General features: G+C 47.3%; 1 protein-coding gene across 1 annotated transcript; it reads left to right on the top strand.

Annotated features, from left to right (window-relative positions):
* Window positions 1–2,493: 2,493 nt before the first annotated feature.
* Window positions 2,494–9,303, top strand: NECAP1 (NECAP endocytosis associated 1). The gene is made up of 8 exons (XM_059838334.1): window positions 2,494–2,690; window positions 4,060–4,160; window positions 4,311–4,415; window positions 4,807–4,888; window positions 5,282–5,390; window positions 5,486–5,672; window positions 6,848–6,941; window positions 7,056–9,303. The coding sequence occupies exons 1-8, from the start codon at window positions 2,593–2,595 to the stop codon at window positions 7,102–7,104; spliced, it is 825 nt and encodes a 274-aa protein (XP_059694317.1). The 5' UTR covers window positions 2,494–2,592; the 3' UTR covers window positions 7,105–9,303.
* Window positions 9,304–17,895: the final 8,592 nt, after the last annotated feature.

Below are 17,895 nucleotides of genomic sequence, written 5' to 3'. Positions count from 1 at the left end.
GGCTGTCAGCAGCCAGCCAGGAAAATTCCTGTAGCTTCATCTTATTCTCAGCTGCCATCCTGTCAGGGGGACTACTCAGGCCCAGACAGGCAGTGCTGATAGGATCTTACTCCTATGGGACACATATCTGGGACCTGCCAGTCAAGCCCTGCTTTGCAGGGAGGTCCTTAACCAGTTCTATCCTCCGGGTTAAATGTTCTATTTCAGGATTTCAACCTCTCTGATGAATCCTTAAAAAAAAAAAAAAGAGGAATAAATAGAATAAATAAATCAAAATTTAAACTTCAGTGCAGTTGTATTGGCAGTGCTTTGTATTTTTTTGGTCCAGAGATGCTTGTTTGAACCAAGCTGAAGAACGTTATATTCTCTGCTGGCTAAGTCTCAATGGAATTGAATGGGAGATGTATTCCCGGCATTCTGGTGCTGCTTGTGAGTCTTTGCTCACATGCCTTATAATAGTTGGCCCTTTGCCACTCCCTCATCCGAGATGCTCTCCTCCTAGAGGGACCGTAGGAGGACTGTGGCACGCTGAATGACAGCACTGTGAAGAGGGAGGTGAAACTTAATACTGCTAATTGTGAATCACTGAACTTGGAGAAGCAGCCGTAACTATGCACACAGAGGGGTGTGCTCCCAGTGAGTTATTAGTGCTCAATGAAAAATTTAGCAGTCACTGCAGGAAGTTCTAATGAAAAATTAGGTCAATGAGCAACTCTATCCAAAAGGTACATGTAAGTTTCTTCTTGAATTCTGAATACTGTACTGGTCCTTGATCATATAAAGTTATAGAACAAGAAAAAACATAGAGAATGGTGACTAGAGAGCCATGGCTGGGAATGGCTCTGTCTGCATTAACTAATGCTATTAGTTAACTATTTTCCTTCTGGGAAAACAAGCAAGCAAACAAACAAACAACCCCTCCCAAAACCAAACCAAAAAACCCCAAAACCCCAAACAAACAAAAAAAAAACCCAAAACAAAAACAAAGAAAAAACCAACAAAACCAACAAAAAGCCCAAAAAAATCACAAAACCCCCAAACAATCAAAAACCAAACCAAACAAAAAACCAAACCAAAACCTCAAACTTAGATGTTTCAGTGATTATTTTTGCCTCAACACCTCCAGGGATGATGACTCCCTGACCCTCCTAGGCAGCCTGTTCCAATGCTCACGGAATGCTCAGACATGGCTGTGAAAAACACCAATAATTTGTTTTTAAAAATTTAAAAGTTTAATAGTAATAAAATGGTTATAAAAATAGTAATATAATTAGAGTAATAATAATAATGACAATTTGGATTAGGACAATAGGAGACAATAGAAACAAAGAGTTACGGACATCCAAGTACCTTCTTCTGGGCAGCATAAATCCAAAAAACAACGCTCGTTAACAGAGGATTAACCCTTAAAAACAATGACCTGCTGCATATTTATACATCTCATACATGATGCATAAATTTTATTTAAATACAGGAGTCTGTCTGGTCAGCGTCAGCTTCTTCCTCTTAATCCTGACGGCGTCTTCCTTGCTGAGCGAGGGGGGAAGAAGTTGGTTTCTTCTGATAATGGGACAATAAATTCTCTTTCTCTGAAAGATTTAGGTGTCCTGTGGCTGCTATCTGGTGCGAGTACCTCATTCCTTTCTTAAAAAAATATCTCACATACATGGCTTCTAGTTCAATATTATGTTATACCTAAACTATATTTAACACACTACTTAAAAAAATTAATACAGCACAACTTTCTAACTTAACACATATAATATTCATTTTAATACTTGTGAAAAGCCAATCACAAAATACGCATTTTTCACATGACTCTATGTCATTTTTAAACTTCTCTTACGCCTTTTCTTCCACTTTTCAAAGTAAACACTGGTACTTTCTGAGACTCAGTCACAGGACGCTGCACAGCTCTAAACTTCAACACCATTCTCCACTGAGAAGCCACCATTAAGAGTGGTTTAAATGCTGCCAGCCTAATCATTATTGATAAATAAACTAGTATCTACACCCTTTTTGGGGGAAGACCCACTCCTGAAACTAAGCTTTGCACAGCTGCCATTTCCATCACTTCCAGCAGCAAACCCTGTCGCGCTCTGTGCCGCGTTTCGTTTTCGCCTTGCTCTTTTACCAAAAAGCCACCTAATCCCCGCACCACAGAAAGAACACTGGCACTGAACCCCCCCAAGAGGGCAGGGAGCAGACCCCGGGGATACAGACGAGCAGGTCGAGACCGTGTGGCGGCACAACCAGCCGCGCTGCCCCCGCCATCCCTCCGCCCAGCACCCCAGGGCTGGCTGCCCCTAACAAACATGGCCGCGCCAGCCCCGCCGCGCCACCTGCCAGGCCCCAAGATGGCGCGGGCCGCCGCTGCTGTGTCAGGGGCGGCTCCAAGATGGCGCCCTCCCGCCCCCGCTCCTCGCTGCCAGCACCCAAGATGGTTCCTTCCGCTTCACCGACGTGGCCCGCGTCTGGCGCGGCCGCGCCGGCGCCCCCAGGCGGTGTCTGCCCTCATCAAAGATGGCTGTGGGCAGCGCCGCTGGTCACTAGGCTCCCGCCGCTCGCTCCTCGCCGGGCTTCGCGGTCGATATGGCGGCGGCCGAGCTGGAGTACGAGTCCGTTCTCTGCGTGAAGCCCGATGTCAACGTCTACCGCATCCCGCCGCGCACCTCCAACCGCGGGTACAGGTGAGGAGGGAGCGCGCTGCGCCCGCGATCGCCCCGGCGCGGCCCGGCTTGCCTCAGGCCCTGCCCGCAGGTCAGCCGGGCGCTGGGCTGTGCCATGCCCGTGGCCCGGCCTCGTCCCTTGGGAAAGCCGTGTCCTGTGGCCGCGAGCGGGTCTGGCCATCCCCTGAGCCCCCTCCAGTCGAGCTGCCGGCGGGAATCGCCTCTTGTGGGCAGGTGGTCAGCGCCTGAGGGTAGGGAGCCTCCACTCCGCGCTGTGGAGAGGCAGGGGCTGCTCTGTTAATCGGAGGCAGGAGGCGAGGGGCAGCTTGCTGTTCCCGGCAGAGCTCACGTCTGCTCCCGGTTCGTTTGCTGCGTTCCCTGGGATGTGATGCTGTTGTGCTATAAGGGCAGGTTGGATTTGGCCTGGTGGCTCTCGCAGTGGCCGGGAGGAAAACAGGAGGAATTCAGGGTGATTTTTAAGAAGAGGCTGCAGAACCAGCAGTTAGAAATTACTTCTCTGGTCAGCCAAAAGCAGCAGAGTGTGACTTTGTAAGATATGCCCACAGGCTTGCTGGAGGAGCGGGTTTGTGAACTCCCTGAACCTGACAGACTGTAGGCGGATGTTGTGCCTAGCCAAGGATGTTTGTTTCCAGTTATAAAATCTGGTAGATTTTACAGCACCGAGCCTGCCAGAGTTCAGGAAGCGTTTGGACAATGCTCTCAGGCACAGGGTGTCATTTTTGGCGTGTCCTGTGCAGGGCCAGGAGCTGGATTCAGTGATCCTTGTGGGTCCCTTCCAATTCAGAATAATCTGTGATGCTGTAGGTTGGGTTTTTCTCACTTCCCTCTCACTTTCCTTTTTTTTTTTTTTTCCTTCACAAGAACCTGTGGCAAAGAGTGTGATGGGTCAGTCATAATGTCTGTGTGTGTGTGTGTGTGTGTGTGTGTGTGTGTTTTGCCTGATGTAAGTCAGCTGCCTCTAGGCTATGAAGTACTCAGTGTTATTTTACAACCACAGGGTAGAATAATGGAGTGTCTTTTCAGCGTGTTATGAATTAATTTTTGGGGTCTTCCCAATGCTCACAAGTTGCTTTCGTGGATTTCCTGTTCAAGTGAGTTTGTGTGCTTCTGACTCCCTGCTTTTGCAAACTTATAAAGGTGAGGAGTTGATGTTCTCTGGACTGTGTCTCTTTCCCTTTGCCCAGAGATGCCAGTCAGAGTCAGTTGGTAGCAGCAAGAGAGGAACAGAGACCCCATGTCTTGTTTGGGGAGGGAAGTGGAATGAGGTAGCTGCAGGGGTTGAGGGTTGGGGGCAGAGACTTCTGCTGAGGTGGCTGGGCAGAATTGGAGAGGTTGACTACGGTGAGTGTTTAGCTGCTCTTCCTTTCAGGGCGTCTGACTGGAAGCTGGACCATCCAGACTGGACAGGGCGGCTTCGTGTCACCTCCAAAGGCAAAACCGCTTACATAAAACTGGAGGATAAGGTTTCAGGTAAGGGAAAGTCTGTGCCCTGCCAAGGCTGTGGCTGTGATTGCTGCCCCTGAGCCTGTGTTTCTATGCCTGCCCAGAGCTGTGCATGGCAGCCCTGGCCACACTTTAGGAAGGGGTTGCTCTTCTTAACACCTGATTCTCTGTCTGCAGGAGAACTTTTTGCCCAGGCTCCTATAGATCAATACCCTGGCATTGCAGTGGAGACTGTGGCAGATTCCAGCCGCTACTTTGTCATTCGAATTCAGGATGGGACTGGTGAGTTGGGGGCCAATGTAAGTGCCAAGTGCTAGGGGTGGAGGAGAGCCAGGTGGAGCTGGGAGTGTGCCAGGAGGATGAAAATGGTGTTGGGAATGCTGAAAAGGCCAGGTGGTGTCCTGGAGGAATCTGAGAACAGGGTAAGCAGAGGAGGTTCTCTACATTGCACAGAGTCCAGGGGCTGGGTTGGGAAGGAACATGTGGTTTCCAAGCACACCCCGTGGGAAGAAGGGTGCATCCTGAAGGCTGGGGACAATGAACTGCTGTGAGCTGCTGGCATCCATCTCCAGGTGTGTCAGAGAGAGGTAGCACAGAGTGGTTTAGGACAAGCAGAGGGATTTGTGGCCCAGTTGCAGGGCACCTCCAGTGACTCCTCCTGTCTCCTTGCTAGGACGAAGTGCTTTTATAGGCATTGGCTTCACAGATCGGGGTGATGCCTTTGACTTCAACGTCTCTTTGCAGGATCACTTCAAGTGAGTTTTGCTTTTCTGGAATGCTATTTTCCCTCTGACCTGTAGAACATGGTGGGTGGTGGTGCATGCTCATTTAGCACAGGTTTCCTTGGGGTGGCCCTTAAGCCCCTCTCTGGCAAGGGGCACTTGTGTGTGCTGCCAGCAGTCTGAGAGCCCCTGCAGGTCAGATCTGTGAGTCTTAAGCTTAGGTCCTGTGATGCTCCAGGTGCAGTGTTAAACAGCTTCATGGGTTTGTGGTGGTCCCAGCTTTGTGCTGTGTGACACCAGGAGTAGGGAGATAGCTGGTTTGACAAGGCAAAGTAGTTTGGTGGGATGGAGAGAGAAACCACACGTTTTTCTAAAACACTTTTCCTTTTTGCCACAGGATCTCATGTTTTCCTCTCTTCTTTTTAGGTGGGTGAAGCAGGAGACTGAAATCTCCAAGGAGTCCCAGGAGGCTGACACACGTCCCAAATTAGACTTAGGGTTTAAGGAAGGGCAGACCATCAAACTAAACATTGGGGTAAGCAGACCAGTTTACCCTGCTTCTTTGTCTGGATGTGCCAATGGAGACTCTTCTTAATGCTTCCTTTTTTTTTTTTTTTTTTTTTAACACAGAACATGACATCAAAGAAAGGAGGAGCAGCCAAGCCCCGTGTGTCTGGATCAGGGGGCCTAAGCCTGCTGCCACCCCCACCAGGAGGCAAAATTGCAGTCCCTCCTATACCTCCCCCTTCCTCCACAGCCATTGCCAACCATGTCACACCACCACCTGTGCAGAAATCGAGTAATGCAAGCAGTGCAGGTAAACCTTAGCACTGAGCCAGCAGTTTGTAACACACTGCCAGGTGCTGCTTCAGCAAACTGTGTTCAACCTAGTGCCAGCAGTGCCCTCTGAGACATGGTGTGTCCCAAGGATTTTGGTCTCTTTGGCAGCTCCGGTGTCCCCAGCGCAAGAAAGGTGTGGACCTGTTGTACTGGGTCCAGAGGAAGGCCATGGGAATGGTCAGAAGGCTGGAACAACTCTCCTGTGAAGAAAGACTGAGAGGGTTGGGGTTGTTTAGCCTGGAGAGGACAAGGCTCTGGTGAGAGGTTTCACCATGTAAAGAGAGCTTGGAAGAAAGATGGAGAAAGACTTCTTACCAGGGCTTGTAGTGACAGAGCAAAGGGTAGAGGCTTAAACTGAAAGAGGGTAGATTAGAATGGATATGAAGAAGAAATTTTTACCATGAGCATGGTGAAGCCCTGGAACAGATTGCCCAGAGAAGCACTGGATACCCCTTCATTAGAAATGTTCAAGACCAGATTGAATAGGACTTTGAGTAACCTGATTTAGTGCAAGGTGTCCCTGCTCATGGCATGGCAGTGGGACTAGATGAGATGATCTTTGGAGATCCCTTCCAACTTAAAACATCCTGCGATACTGTAACAAAGAGGTTGCTGCAGTCTTCTGGAGGCTGTGTTAGAAGTGTGACCATGCAGAGGTGTCTGGAGAGCTGATGATCCCTTTGTGAAGGCAGAGACTTCAGCAGTGCTGTCCACAGGTTTGAGTGAGAAGATAACATGAGCTTCGGAGTAGGGCTTATGTGGTGCCAGTGTGTGGTTTGTACTGTTAAGGTAGTGCCTGTTTGGCAGCTGTTGTGATTGCTGAACTTGGGTTGAGTCTGAGCCTTATGTCTGCTGGGAGAGGTAATAGTGACAAATGTGTCAGGTGGTGTGCTGAGTGGAGACTGACTAGTTCCTGAAGACAGTGTACTCTTGCTGGAGGTACAATGTCAGCTGTAGCTGTGCACATTCAGCAAAAGGAGATGCTGTTTTAACAAGCCCCTCAAAAAGTCTGACTTCTGCAGGGAAAGCTGGAGTCCCTTCAAAGTTTTTCTGCCCTGCATCCAGGAGTTTGTTTAAGGTGACAGTTAAAATGCCTGTAGGGTTTTCTGGATAAGCTGATGTATTTTTTTCTCTCTCTCTCTTCTGCCTTAGATATTCTTTTAGATTTAGATGCTCCTGCAGCTGCATCCAAGGCACCAGTATCAGCTACCACAGACCTCTGGGGAGACTTCAGCACTGCATCCAGGTAAACTGTGATGAATGGAACACAAGAAGGGTAGTGTCCTGCTGGGTGTGGGAAGAACCAGAAGTTAAGAAGTCTTACTGCATCTGCTCATTTGATTTTCCTTTTTTGTTTCAGTGCTGTTCCCAATCAGGCTCCTCAGCAGTCCAACTGGGTCCAGTTCTGAATGATCAAAGCAGTGGAATGGGACAAATTGATGACCTAGAGGCACCAAATGGGATCAGAGGGGGCACAAACCTCTCTAGTCTTCAATCAAATTGGGACAATCCTTCATTTTTAGATCAGACCTTCACTTAAACTTAGTATTTTTGATCCCACTGAACCTCAAGAGAACATACTGACTCCTCCCAAGATGGGCAAGGAGAAGAGGTAGCCTTATCGCCTTCATCTACTTGGCCATTACATGGTACATTCTAGCTCTTTACCATGTCTTTCCTTACAGGGAAAGCAAGAATCTTGAAGAAAGTGGGTACAGGAGGAGGCTGGGTAGCTGCCTCTAGGTTTCTTGTCCTTCAAATTTTCTCTGACTAGGCTGTTGCTTTTTGTGGCTGCTTTCAGTAGTGACTGCAGCCCCTGCAGCTTGCGGTGCTGAGGACAGCTGCATTTGGCTACACTTGCTAAATGGAACCTCTGAGGAGATAGGTCTTTTCTCAACACAAAACCCTCTTGGATTAATGACATCTGTGGTGAGGAGTGACTCTCCCCATGCACACACTACTCTTCCATCTTTGGTGCAATTCTTGGTAGTGCTGCCTGTCCTTGTGCTCCTGTGGGAGGAGTCATGTAAGTCCTTGAGTAGGCCTGCTGCTGTTGCACTGTAGTTCCAGGTGGGCACCCTATCTCAAGGCTTCTGGTTTGGATTGCAGGTTCACTGGAGGAACTTCTCTCATTTTAACTCCTTTCTCCCCTGGCAAAAGCTTCACTGTCACTTAGATGTTTTAACTGGAAAGAGCTTTAAGGAAAAAAAAACAACTGTTTTTACAATTTGGTAGTTACTTGCACTAGATGACAACCAGGTGATTCCCACCACTTAGCATTTCATGTTCCTGCATCACTATCCTGAGCCCTGGCCTTGTGTTGTGACTTGGCACTGTGTTACAAGTATTGCATATCTACAATAAGAATTGTGGTGGGACAATAGATTATTCTCTGATGAAGGGACAGTTTCCTTCCCCTTTTTAACTCATTTAAGCAAGAAATGTATAGTAGGCTCAATCCTGAGATCTGTGGGAGCAAAATTCTCCCACCTCTGTTCCTTATCATGACTTTTCTTCTGATTCTAACTTTTAGGGATGTGAACTGGTTATTGGAACTTATATTTTTATTTTTAATGTGTCCAAGCCCCCTCTATTTCCTTTGAGGTTAAGGGAGTTAGAAAGAGGTAAAAAGCCATGACTTCCTACTTTTTTTCTTTGGGAGAGTTTCCTGAGGCAGTGTGGACACTACTTCATCTTCAGCCGCTGTGGATGTGATCTGGGTTGTAAGTCTGTTGATTACTGTGGGTGAACTCACAGGGCAGGCTCGAAGCCTCACACTGCTGAATTGCTACCCTTCATGCTGGCACAGAAGCCAAAACCCTAGCTGGGAAGTTGGTCTCAGTAACTCTTGGCTGTACCCAGTTACTGGAACACTCAGGCATTGGTGCTTTGCTGGAAGGCTTCTTCCTGTTTTGAACACTCAACACAGCAACACTTTTGTGTCTCTACCACACCTTCGCAAGGAAATGTTTCCCTTTGGGCAAAAATTTTATGGTGAGGCTTTTAAAAGAGTAGTTTTGCACCTTGTTTTGGCAAAGGTCTTTTGTCATTTTTGTCTGGCTACAGGGAGGGCATTTTGGAGACAGTTTCACTTAGACCATCCCTCTGGGAAGCAACATTCTTGAAATAGCTCTAAAGCTGCTGCAGTTCCACTTGTGGAAGTGGGGACCAGACTGCTCTTGGATGTGTTTTAAGTAGTCATTTAACCCTGATTCCCTGGCTCTCTTGGTGTTTCCCCCTGCCTTCATAGTCACTCCTGCAGTCTCACTGTACTTCAGCTCCTTGCCTCCTGAACTTGTGGATGGCTGTAGTCTGCAAGCAACATCACAGACTCCTGGGTTGGCATTATGTTTTCTTTGTCTTCTTTTTGTTTGCTCACATCCTTGTGAGGTCCTGTCATTTCAACTATGTATCAATTCCCCAACCAAGGAAGTTGATGGCACCAATTAACAACTAACTAGGAGCCTCTTCTGTATTGTCTTAGTATTCTGGAGATAATATATTATGTATTTGAAAAGCTGAAGAAGCAAAAATTAAAGATATATGTATATAAAGCATAAGATGTACTGGTGCAAATGGTAATTAAACAAGTAATACTGGGGAAAAAATGTCATGAGTCTTATAATTTGTCAAATTGTTTTTGCATTGGAAGCCTCTAGGTTGAAGGTCTTCATGTCTCCAGCAAGATCCTCACAGCCTACTTACCCTTCTGCATATCTGTTGTGGCCTGCAGACTGAACAAGAGCAACTTCAGGAGTGATGTGTTCAGGCTCTGTCTGTGCAAAGAGGTAGGAGTGTGGAAAAAGGACACAAAAATGACACAGCTGTTCCACATATGGCAAAAAACCTCACACAATACCAAACAAATCAACAACGTGGAAACAGGCCTGAGTGTAGGTTCCTGTGGGACTTGGTAAGAGTGTGGATAAAGCAAGCAAGTGAGAAGACTTAATTGCCCTGATATTTAGCATCTCAGACATTAAATGCTTCTACAGCCTGCAGATATTTCCATGCTAGTAGATGGGAAACGGTTTGTGCCTACGAGAGAGATGGTTAAGGTGAGCCAAGTGGGCCCTTTGTTAGGGGCAGCAAGGACAGGCTGCCTGGAAAGAGGAAGCAGGAAGATGAGTCACAGCAGGGCAGGCAGGGGCAATGGGCTCACCAGCAGAGGAGCAGTCCTGAAGTACCTAAGCACAAAGATCACAACAGGTCAGGATGAGGATTTAGATAGCAGGGGACATGGCCAGATAGGGACATGGCCAGGCATGGCTGTGCTAGCTCAGGCAGGGTCCAAGGGTGAGACTCTTAGCTATGATAAGGCCAGTGTTGCTGAGGTTTCTCAAAGCCAAACACATCTATTACTTAAGCTGGACCTGAATCTAGCCAATCCTCCAGGAGGTGAATATGTTCAGGGCCCTGACATTGTTCTGTCAAGCCTGCTTGCAGCCATCTTGCACAGCATGCTTGCTCCATGTTCCTCTGCCATACAGCAAAGCTGTGTATATGGCTGTGTTGGAAGTACAAGTCTAGTGGCCTGGGTAAAGATAAGAAGTCTTAACCTTTTAAGTCAGCTATTTGAATTGTCAAGCATTCCCATATCTGTAGTGGTTGGGGGGAAAAAGGACATTTTTCCAGCTCTAGGACCAAAGCTTTTACCTTATTTTCATAAATAGGATGGGTATGTTGCATAGGTCCTGGTGGGGACAAGATGTGGCATTTTATCCATGAGCTATGGTAGAGCTTCTCAGACCTTTCAGTAGGTACTTGCAGCAGAAAGAGTTGAAAAGCCTAAAAGGGACTTTCTCCAGAGCAGGAGAATTTTCAGATGAAGTTCACCTAAGCGAAGTGCTGGGATGTATTCCCATTCATGCAAAAAGAAGCACAGAAGACAGGGAAACAGTTCATGGGGGAGAGCTTAGTCATATGTGGAGATCTTCCCAGGCCCCATGCCTTTCCTCACAGCAAGATCTGCTAGAATGCACAGCTTGGTGAGTCCTATGCAAGTTTTCCTTTTCTTCCAGTGGGGAGACAGACTGTAGCACATAGAAAGAATCAGGAAACAAGTGTTAAAGGGAAGATCCCAGTTTTGTCTGGTGTTTGGTTGTCAATACTTCTGTGGGAGCTGTAGTTGAGGTGTGATGTGAGTATTTCCCTGTCCCTTCTCCCATTAATTATGTTCTATGTTCTGTGACTTTGTGTCTCAGAGCCATGCAGCAACTGTTCTTACCACAGCCACACAATGTGGATTGCAGACACAAACCTGCCAGATTTCACAAAGCCTTGATGCTGTGTTTGGACTCCTGAAGAAATGGAGAAGAAGGGCTCTGCATTGGAGGAAATCAAACAAAAACCAAACAGGAAACCAAAACCCCCAAAGTCTTCCTGAGCTTTGATAATGAGGTAAAAGGATCTGAATCTGAACTCATCCTCCTAAATCAGCATAAACCTACAAGGTTCTAGGAGGAAGAATAACAGGGTTGTTAATGTAAATAAGCAGAGCACTGTGGCCCAAGTGGTTAACATACAATGCCTCCAGGCCTAGGTAGTCTGATGAGTGCTCATTACATTATGTGAACAATAGACTTTCACTCTGGAGACTGTTACTGGTCTTTTTCTTCCAAGACAATAGCTCTGTCCTTGCTAATAGGGAAAACACATTGCAGGATGACAGCTTAATTTTACCACCTGCCATTGCCTATAGCTGTATGTCTCTATGCAGAGCTGGGGCTATGATGGACATTCCTTGAAGCTGAGCATAGGAAGATCAGCCAGCAACAGCTGGACTGTGAAGTGGCTCCTGACCAGAGCTACGTTTTCCAGTCACTGCTGGGATCCTGGGGTGTACTTCTTGCATCACTTGTGTTTGGGGCAGGTAACTTGCAATGAATGGCCTGCTCTCCCTTTTCTTTCCCAGGCATTGTAGGATGGCAGCTCCTGCATGTTGAGGTAGAGGTAGAGGCAGCTTTCAAGCCTTGAAGCAGTCTGAAGAGACATTCCCTAAAGGACGGAGCCGCCTGTAACTTGCAGCCTTTGTGTCGAGCCTTGTGTGTTAGGCGTGTACAGAGGTGTGGCGCTCCCTGCCCTCCCAAGCCTGGCCTGCGAGCCTGGCTGGGCTGGTGGCACCCGCGACCAGGCGTTGAGTTCAGTCTCACCCGTGGCCGTGTGCTGCCATCTGCTGCCGAATCCCTTTGTTGCGGGCTTTCCCCCAATCCCTGGGCTCCGTCTCCAGGGGCTGGCTGGGCGCCCAGCAGTCGAGAGGGTGGCAAGTGGGATGCAAGCAGACGTTACCTGAGACCTGGCTGGCGCTGGTGGGGTGCTCTCTGAAAAGAAATCGCAGCTGGTGGTTTGTAGTTTGATAGTTTAGCAATGATGGAGCTGGTGCTTCCAAATGTAGCTGTGTGCTGCTATTCTGTTGCATTCTGTGCTTCAGTGCCCTCCTGCACAAACATGGTAGTGTAGGGCTTGGAGCAAGGCTGTGCCAGAGCAGGCACACATCCCCTCTTGTGGTCAGTGTGCATACAGATATGGATGTCTGCTGTCTTTAGAAATACTAGGAGGAGTTCCATTCCTTTGGGCCTAACTTTAAAGTGGTGGCTAAGCACTTGTTCATGAGTCCCTGTTTATGGTGTTACGCAAACTGTTCAAAGATGTGTGAGATGTTGTGTTGGTAGAGCTACACAAACCGTCCTTTTGATTAGCTGGCAGGGACAAGGAGCTGGATTCAAGTGAGAGGGAAGGAGTAGGGGAGAGCATTTTCTTTGGAGAATATGTGCTAAGTGGGTATGGATACAGCTGTATGTCTGGCCTAGACTTAGGGGCTGCTGTCACCAGTACCTAAAGCTGAAGTCAATACCATGGGTACATGTACAAAGTGTGCTTGAAAATCACTCTTTTTTTGAGTAGAAATGCAGGAAAAGCCCTTAAATGTTACATCCCATATAGAAACAGGGTTACTGTAGGCAGATAACCTGTCCTGGGTACTCTGGTCTAGCTTCAAAAGTAGTCCTGATTTGAGCAAGGTTTGAACAAGATACTTCAGACTTGGAGGTATCTCCTAGCACAACTTCTGGACTCAGGTTGCTATGGTGGGTTCCACACTGGGCCAGCAATGTGGTGAGATGTCTGACGTGGGGGGTTGGTCAGTGCAGAGGAGCATGAGATCTGACAGTTATCCTTCACCTCAGAGGCTCTGCGAAGAGCAGGATGGTGTGCTAGCCTGTCCTGTCCAGTCTTAAAGTGCTAAATAGGCAAATAACTGTGATCTGGAGGCAGAGTCTAAGACACATCGAGGAGCCCTTTGCCCTCTTTGTCAGTTCCAGCCAGCAGGGAGTCAGCAGCAGGGGCCCTTTGGCCTCTGGGTCAGTGCCAGCTCTGTGCTGGAGGCTGGCACCCTAGAGTGCCATTTGCCCACCCTTTGCTTCCCTGTGCTGACTTCAGTGTCCTGGCAACAAGTAAAAGTGGGTGACACAGGCACTTGGAGATTGTGTTCTTCCAAAAAAAATTGCCTTTCCCCCTCTGACAGCATTGACATCTGTGTCATGAGGAGGTTCCTGCATATGGTTGAACCCCAAAGCTTGGGGCCTCCCTGCCTGGCATTAAAACTTTCCCATCATGTTTCATTGATGACGCGCCAAGGAGTGTTTGGTTGAGCTGACAGTACTCCCTGGATTTAGTTCAGCTTTCTATGGCTGTTTCTAGATGGCTTTTGCTTTGTCCTGTTCTGACTAGACACCCAGAGGCAGGTGATGTCCTATCACCTTGCTGCTGGCTGTCACAAGTTGGGCTGGGAGGCTGCAATTGGCCTGCAGGGCCACCTTGGCTATAGGGTAAGGGGCAGCACAGGCCACTTGCAGTCTTCCTGATCAATCCACCCTTGAGGACAGGAGGGGGTGAGGGAGTTCTGCAGGGCCATGGAGGTTTGTGCTCCTATTCCAGTTCTACCTGCTGGGACAGCCTAACCAGTACAGCTCACCCCAGAACCTCCCTATGGAGAATGTTTTTTATTGCATTCCACTTACATGCATGCAGAGGATGTGGAGGGAAACGGTTTAAGTTCCAATAAGAGTGACCCTAAGGTTACAGCATGAGTCTGGGTGAACTTATGTGACAGCTCCATCGTTGCTTGGTGACTGTGGTTGTTTTCCATTTTTTTGCTTTTCTTTCTATTCCCCCCATTCCTCCTTCAAGAAAGGGAGATCACATGCATTTAACTCACTGGGCAGAGAGTAGCCAAACAGAATTCAAGGCTGTGGAGATCTGTGCAGTCCTTAGAACTAGAAATGAAGCATGAAGAATTGCTTCTGTGGAGAGGTGTTTTGTGGCCGTAACTTGTGTGTGTGAATTCCATATGGCCACTCTAAGAAGATGAACTCCACAGCCCCACCTCTGAAAACAGCCCACTGGGGTCTGACCAGGACTTGGATCTGGCCCAGAAATCAGATATGGTGCTGTGGCAAGCAACTGCAGTATGTGGTTCTGATCTCCAACATAGCCTTGAGACTTATGACTCAGATCTAAAAGAGGAAGGAGACAAAAGTGCAATGTTCCCAGTAATGGCATAAAACAAAGCTCTGAGGTAACTACATGTGAATATGCCCTCTGTTGGCTTTGATTTGGTTAACTGGGGGAAATAAATAAATAAAACATATTTTTGCTCTTCTGAAGAAAATCCTCTGTTAATGCTACATGTAAAGAGGCAGGTTGGGGTTTATTGTCTCTTTGAAAATTCTCTGGATCATGTTCTTCCTTCTCTTATTCCTTCTCTTACACCTGAGGGATTTTGGTAACCTATCATCACATTAGAGTGAGCACATGACTTTCCCAATTCGCATTGAGTTTGAGCTCCCTCAGTTCAGGTAACTTTGGGACCTTTTATGATCTCTTTTGCTTGAAGCCCTCAGCACTTACTAAAACTTGGCAGGGATGTGGCCAGGGCAGAAATGCACAAGCTATTTTGGGGAGGAACATTTCTTTTTATCATTCCTACTTTTCTTTCGTTCCCCTGTGTGGTGCATGGTACTGTAACCATAGCGTTGCCTTTCTGCCGACTCAGGCCTGCCTGTGGTGAGGTGCTGCCACCTGCCAGAAACTTGTGTGGCTCTACAGTGCTACCTTCTGTTTAATCCATCCCACTCATGGCTCTCACTCCCCTTTCCCACTGTCCATTAACTACTTCCCTGTTTCCTCTTCACTCCTGGATGCTCAAATGTCTTTTTCCTGTGCTTTCACAGCTCCATAGAAGCCATTTTTTTCCTTGGTCTCTTAGCAACCTGTATGGAGCCTGTATGTTCACCTTCTATCATTGGAGGGGTTGACTGCCTTCCAGAGGAGGTCTCTTCTCCCTGCAGCTCTGGCCAGTGTCAGCCTTGGCTGAGAAGGGCATATGGTGCCTTTCTCTCAGATCCCAGGAGGCTGCTGTGCTCCCACACTGTGTCCTGGAGCAGTATGAACTGCAGCATCCTACCCCTCCCCTCCCTTCCCTAACCAGTTCTATGCAGCAGGGTACACAATGGGATCACCTATTGCTAGGCTCTCTCTGACCAGCCAAATCCTTCGGGAGCTCTCAAGGAACTCTGGCTGCCTGAATCCCTTCAATTTGTTATCATACATCCCTTATTACTGCTCAGTGTCAGGCCTTGGGTCCCCATTTTCCGTGTTCCAGTGCCTTTTTATGCTCTTGCCTTGGCTGCTCTGCTCCATAGCCTTAATCCCTGAAAAGGAGCAAGGTGATGTGGAGAGGGAGGACCAAGAAGGTGGCATATAATCACTTCTGATGCTCTTCTCACCCAGGTGCAGGGATATGAAGCCTGGATTTGGTTTAGGCTTTTTATCTAAGTGACTTGGAAGTCTGTGCTAGATACGAGTGCCATAAGAGCAGGTGATGCCAGAATTGTAGGCCGACCCACAACAGGCAGGATTTCCCTACAAGAGTTATATTGACTCTCCCCAAAGTCCATCATATTTACACACGTCCATCCGTTAATTCTTTTGGTATATTAACCTGACCACTAGAGATGTCAAATCTTTAACTTCCTAAATCTCCCTGAGACTTCTCCCCTTCTCCTTCTTTGATATGTTCCCTGCCAGTCTGAGATTTGCTGATTAAAAGATAGTTTAAGGCAAAGGGTGACCCACTGATTAGCAACTGTTTCACCTTTAAATTTCCTGAGAACCTCTGGGACCGTCTTGCCCAGGCCTGCTAATTCCATACAGTTTACACAATCAGTTTTGACAGATCCTTTGGTTCAGTCCTCTACAAACCAGGGTTCTTGTGTGTGAATTTCACCAATTTAGTCCATTGTGACAAATAGTTAATTTAGCTTTGTTTTGATGTTCTCTCTGTTCTCTCTCACTGCTTATTTTATACCCTGCTCTTCAGCTGCCCTCCAGGCAGTATATCAAATATAAAGGGTCCAAGGAAGTTCTGACACCTTTGCTTTGTTATGGTTTTGCATTTACTGGAGGTCACACTCATTTCAATTTTCCTCTTTGGGCTGCAAGGTCAGCTTGTTGAAAAATGCATATTGATAATCCCTTTGGGAAATTATTTTAGTCATGTCAGCTTCATTTTGCCTTTTGTCAAATCTTCTAAAGAGGGTCTAGGTGGCCACTGTGATGTCCCTGTGTAACCTCCATGTCACTTGTGATGACTCACAGCCTTCTGCTCAATTCTCTCAGCTGTCCCTCTGTGTTCAAACTGGCTTGTAAGAAGTGTGTCACTTCTCTGCAGCTTCCACCACAGCTGTGGCCAATTTAAAAATGGGATTTCTTTTGGAATATGTGGGGTTACAGCTTTAGGATTCCAGTCCTGCTTTTGCCTATAAACTTGAATTTAACTCCTCAGGTTCAGCTGGATTTTCTAAAGAAGCGTAAGGCATGTGCAATGGCACAGTTTCCTCTCACATGGACCTGCTTGCTAAATTGGATAATGGTGGCTGTGGGGTGAAAGGCTTGCAGAAAGCACCTTATTGAAACCTCACTGACAGGTAGGGGAGAAAGAGCATTAGTGCCTCTGCTGCCTTCTCTTTGGGTCAGGGACAAAGGGTAGCCATGGAGCTTGCAGAGCAACCAGGAGCTGGAGCACGAGTAAGGAGGGAAAGCAGAACTGTGAGAGTCCCAGAAAGGAGCTGGGGCTTGTGAGGCACATGGGGGCTGAGAGCATGGGAGGCACTTGGCAGTGTGGGGTAGGGCTGAGCTGAAAGACATCTGTGGGGAAACACAGGTATTGTGGGAGGACAAGGGAGTGAGCAGAACACAGGAAGAGGGGAAATGGATTTTCTGAGGAAGAGCAGTGAGAATGCAAGGAAGCAAAGCATGAGTTTGGGGGGGTTTTAAGCAAGATTTTTTTTTTTTTTTTTTTTTTGTTATTATTTTTTTCAGCACCACAACTAACTGCAGGGTCCAGTTGTTTCTATCTCCCACTCATTTACATGCCATCAGTGTATATGAAATTCAAAGGACAAATTTTTCAGGAATATCATGTGATTGTTGTTACACCTTGGCTCAGCACTGCATCCCGTGGAAGTATGATTCAGGATTGAATTTTGATAACAAGCAACAACTCTGATGGCTGACAAGAACTGAGCTGTCTCTGATGTTTTAGTGCAGTCTAATGTAATCTAATAAAAAGAGCAGGTAGAGCCTGAATTTGCATTTGAAATGCTTCGGCTGTGTTTGGAGATGTGTTTCAGTGGAAAAATCTCATGACACTGCTCTGTAACTTCCTTCTCTGGCTGCTGGTTGTGTTTCCTGTTTCTTCACAGTGGAAATCTTGAAACCCTGCAAGGAAGTAAGCCTTTTTCCCATAAGGCTGAATCTGCTGAGGCTTCATTGGGTGGGGACAGGGGGAAGCATGCAGAGGATTGCTCTGAATTCTCAACAAGAATTTTGAGGCTTAACTAGATTTCAGCAGAGACTTAGGGAGACTATATTCCAGTGAGAGGGCCAAGACTGAAGACAAAGGATAGTGCTGGAAGGATGTTGGAAAAAGAAGCAGGCAGCATGCTTGCTTGAGGGACCAAGTTTCTCTCCTGTAGCTGTTCTTATTCTTGTGTGAAAGTCACCCTCTTTGCACACAATACCTAAAGGAGAAGTCAGGACACACAAGACACAAAGAGGATCCTTGCTAAAGACATCCAGTTACTGCCTCACTCTGCTTAGGGACAATTATCCATAAACTGTGTTCAGATTCCCTTTACCTT

The sequence above is a fragment of the Haemorhous mexicanus genome, chromosome 2 (assembly GCF_027477595.1).
Source record: "Haemorhous mexicanus isolate bHaeMex1 chromosome 2, bHaeMex1.pri, whole genome shotgun sequence".
Classification (NCBI taxonomy): domain Eukaryota; kingdom Metazoa; phylum Chordata; class Aves; order Passeriformes; family Fringillidae; genus Haemorhous; species Haemorhous mexicanus.
This window is presented reverse-complemented; position numbering and strand designations above follow the sequence as displayed.

Bases quoted from the DNA above. Each gene is read 5' to 3' on its own strand.
- NECAP1 (XM_059838334.1), top strand. From the start codon at position 2,593: ATGGCGGCGGCCGAGCTGGAGTACGAGTCCGTTCTCTGCGTGAAGCCC. The intron at 4,161-4,310 runs GTAAGGGAAAGT...CTCTGTCTGCAG, and splicing joins ACTGGAGGATAAGGTTTCAG to GAGAACTTTTTGCCCAGGCT. The intron at 6,942-7,055 runs GTAAACTGTGAT...TTTTTGTTTCAG, and splicing joins GACTTCAGCACTGCATCCAG to TGCTGTTCCCAATCAGGCTC.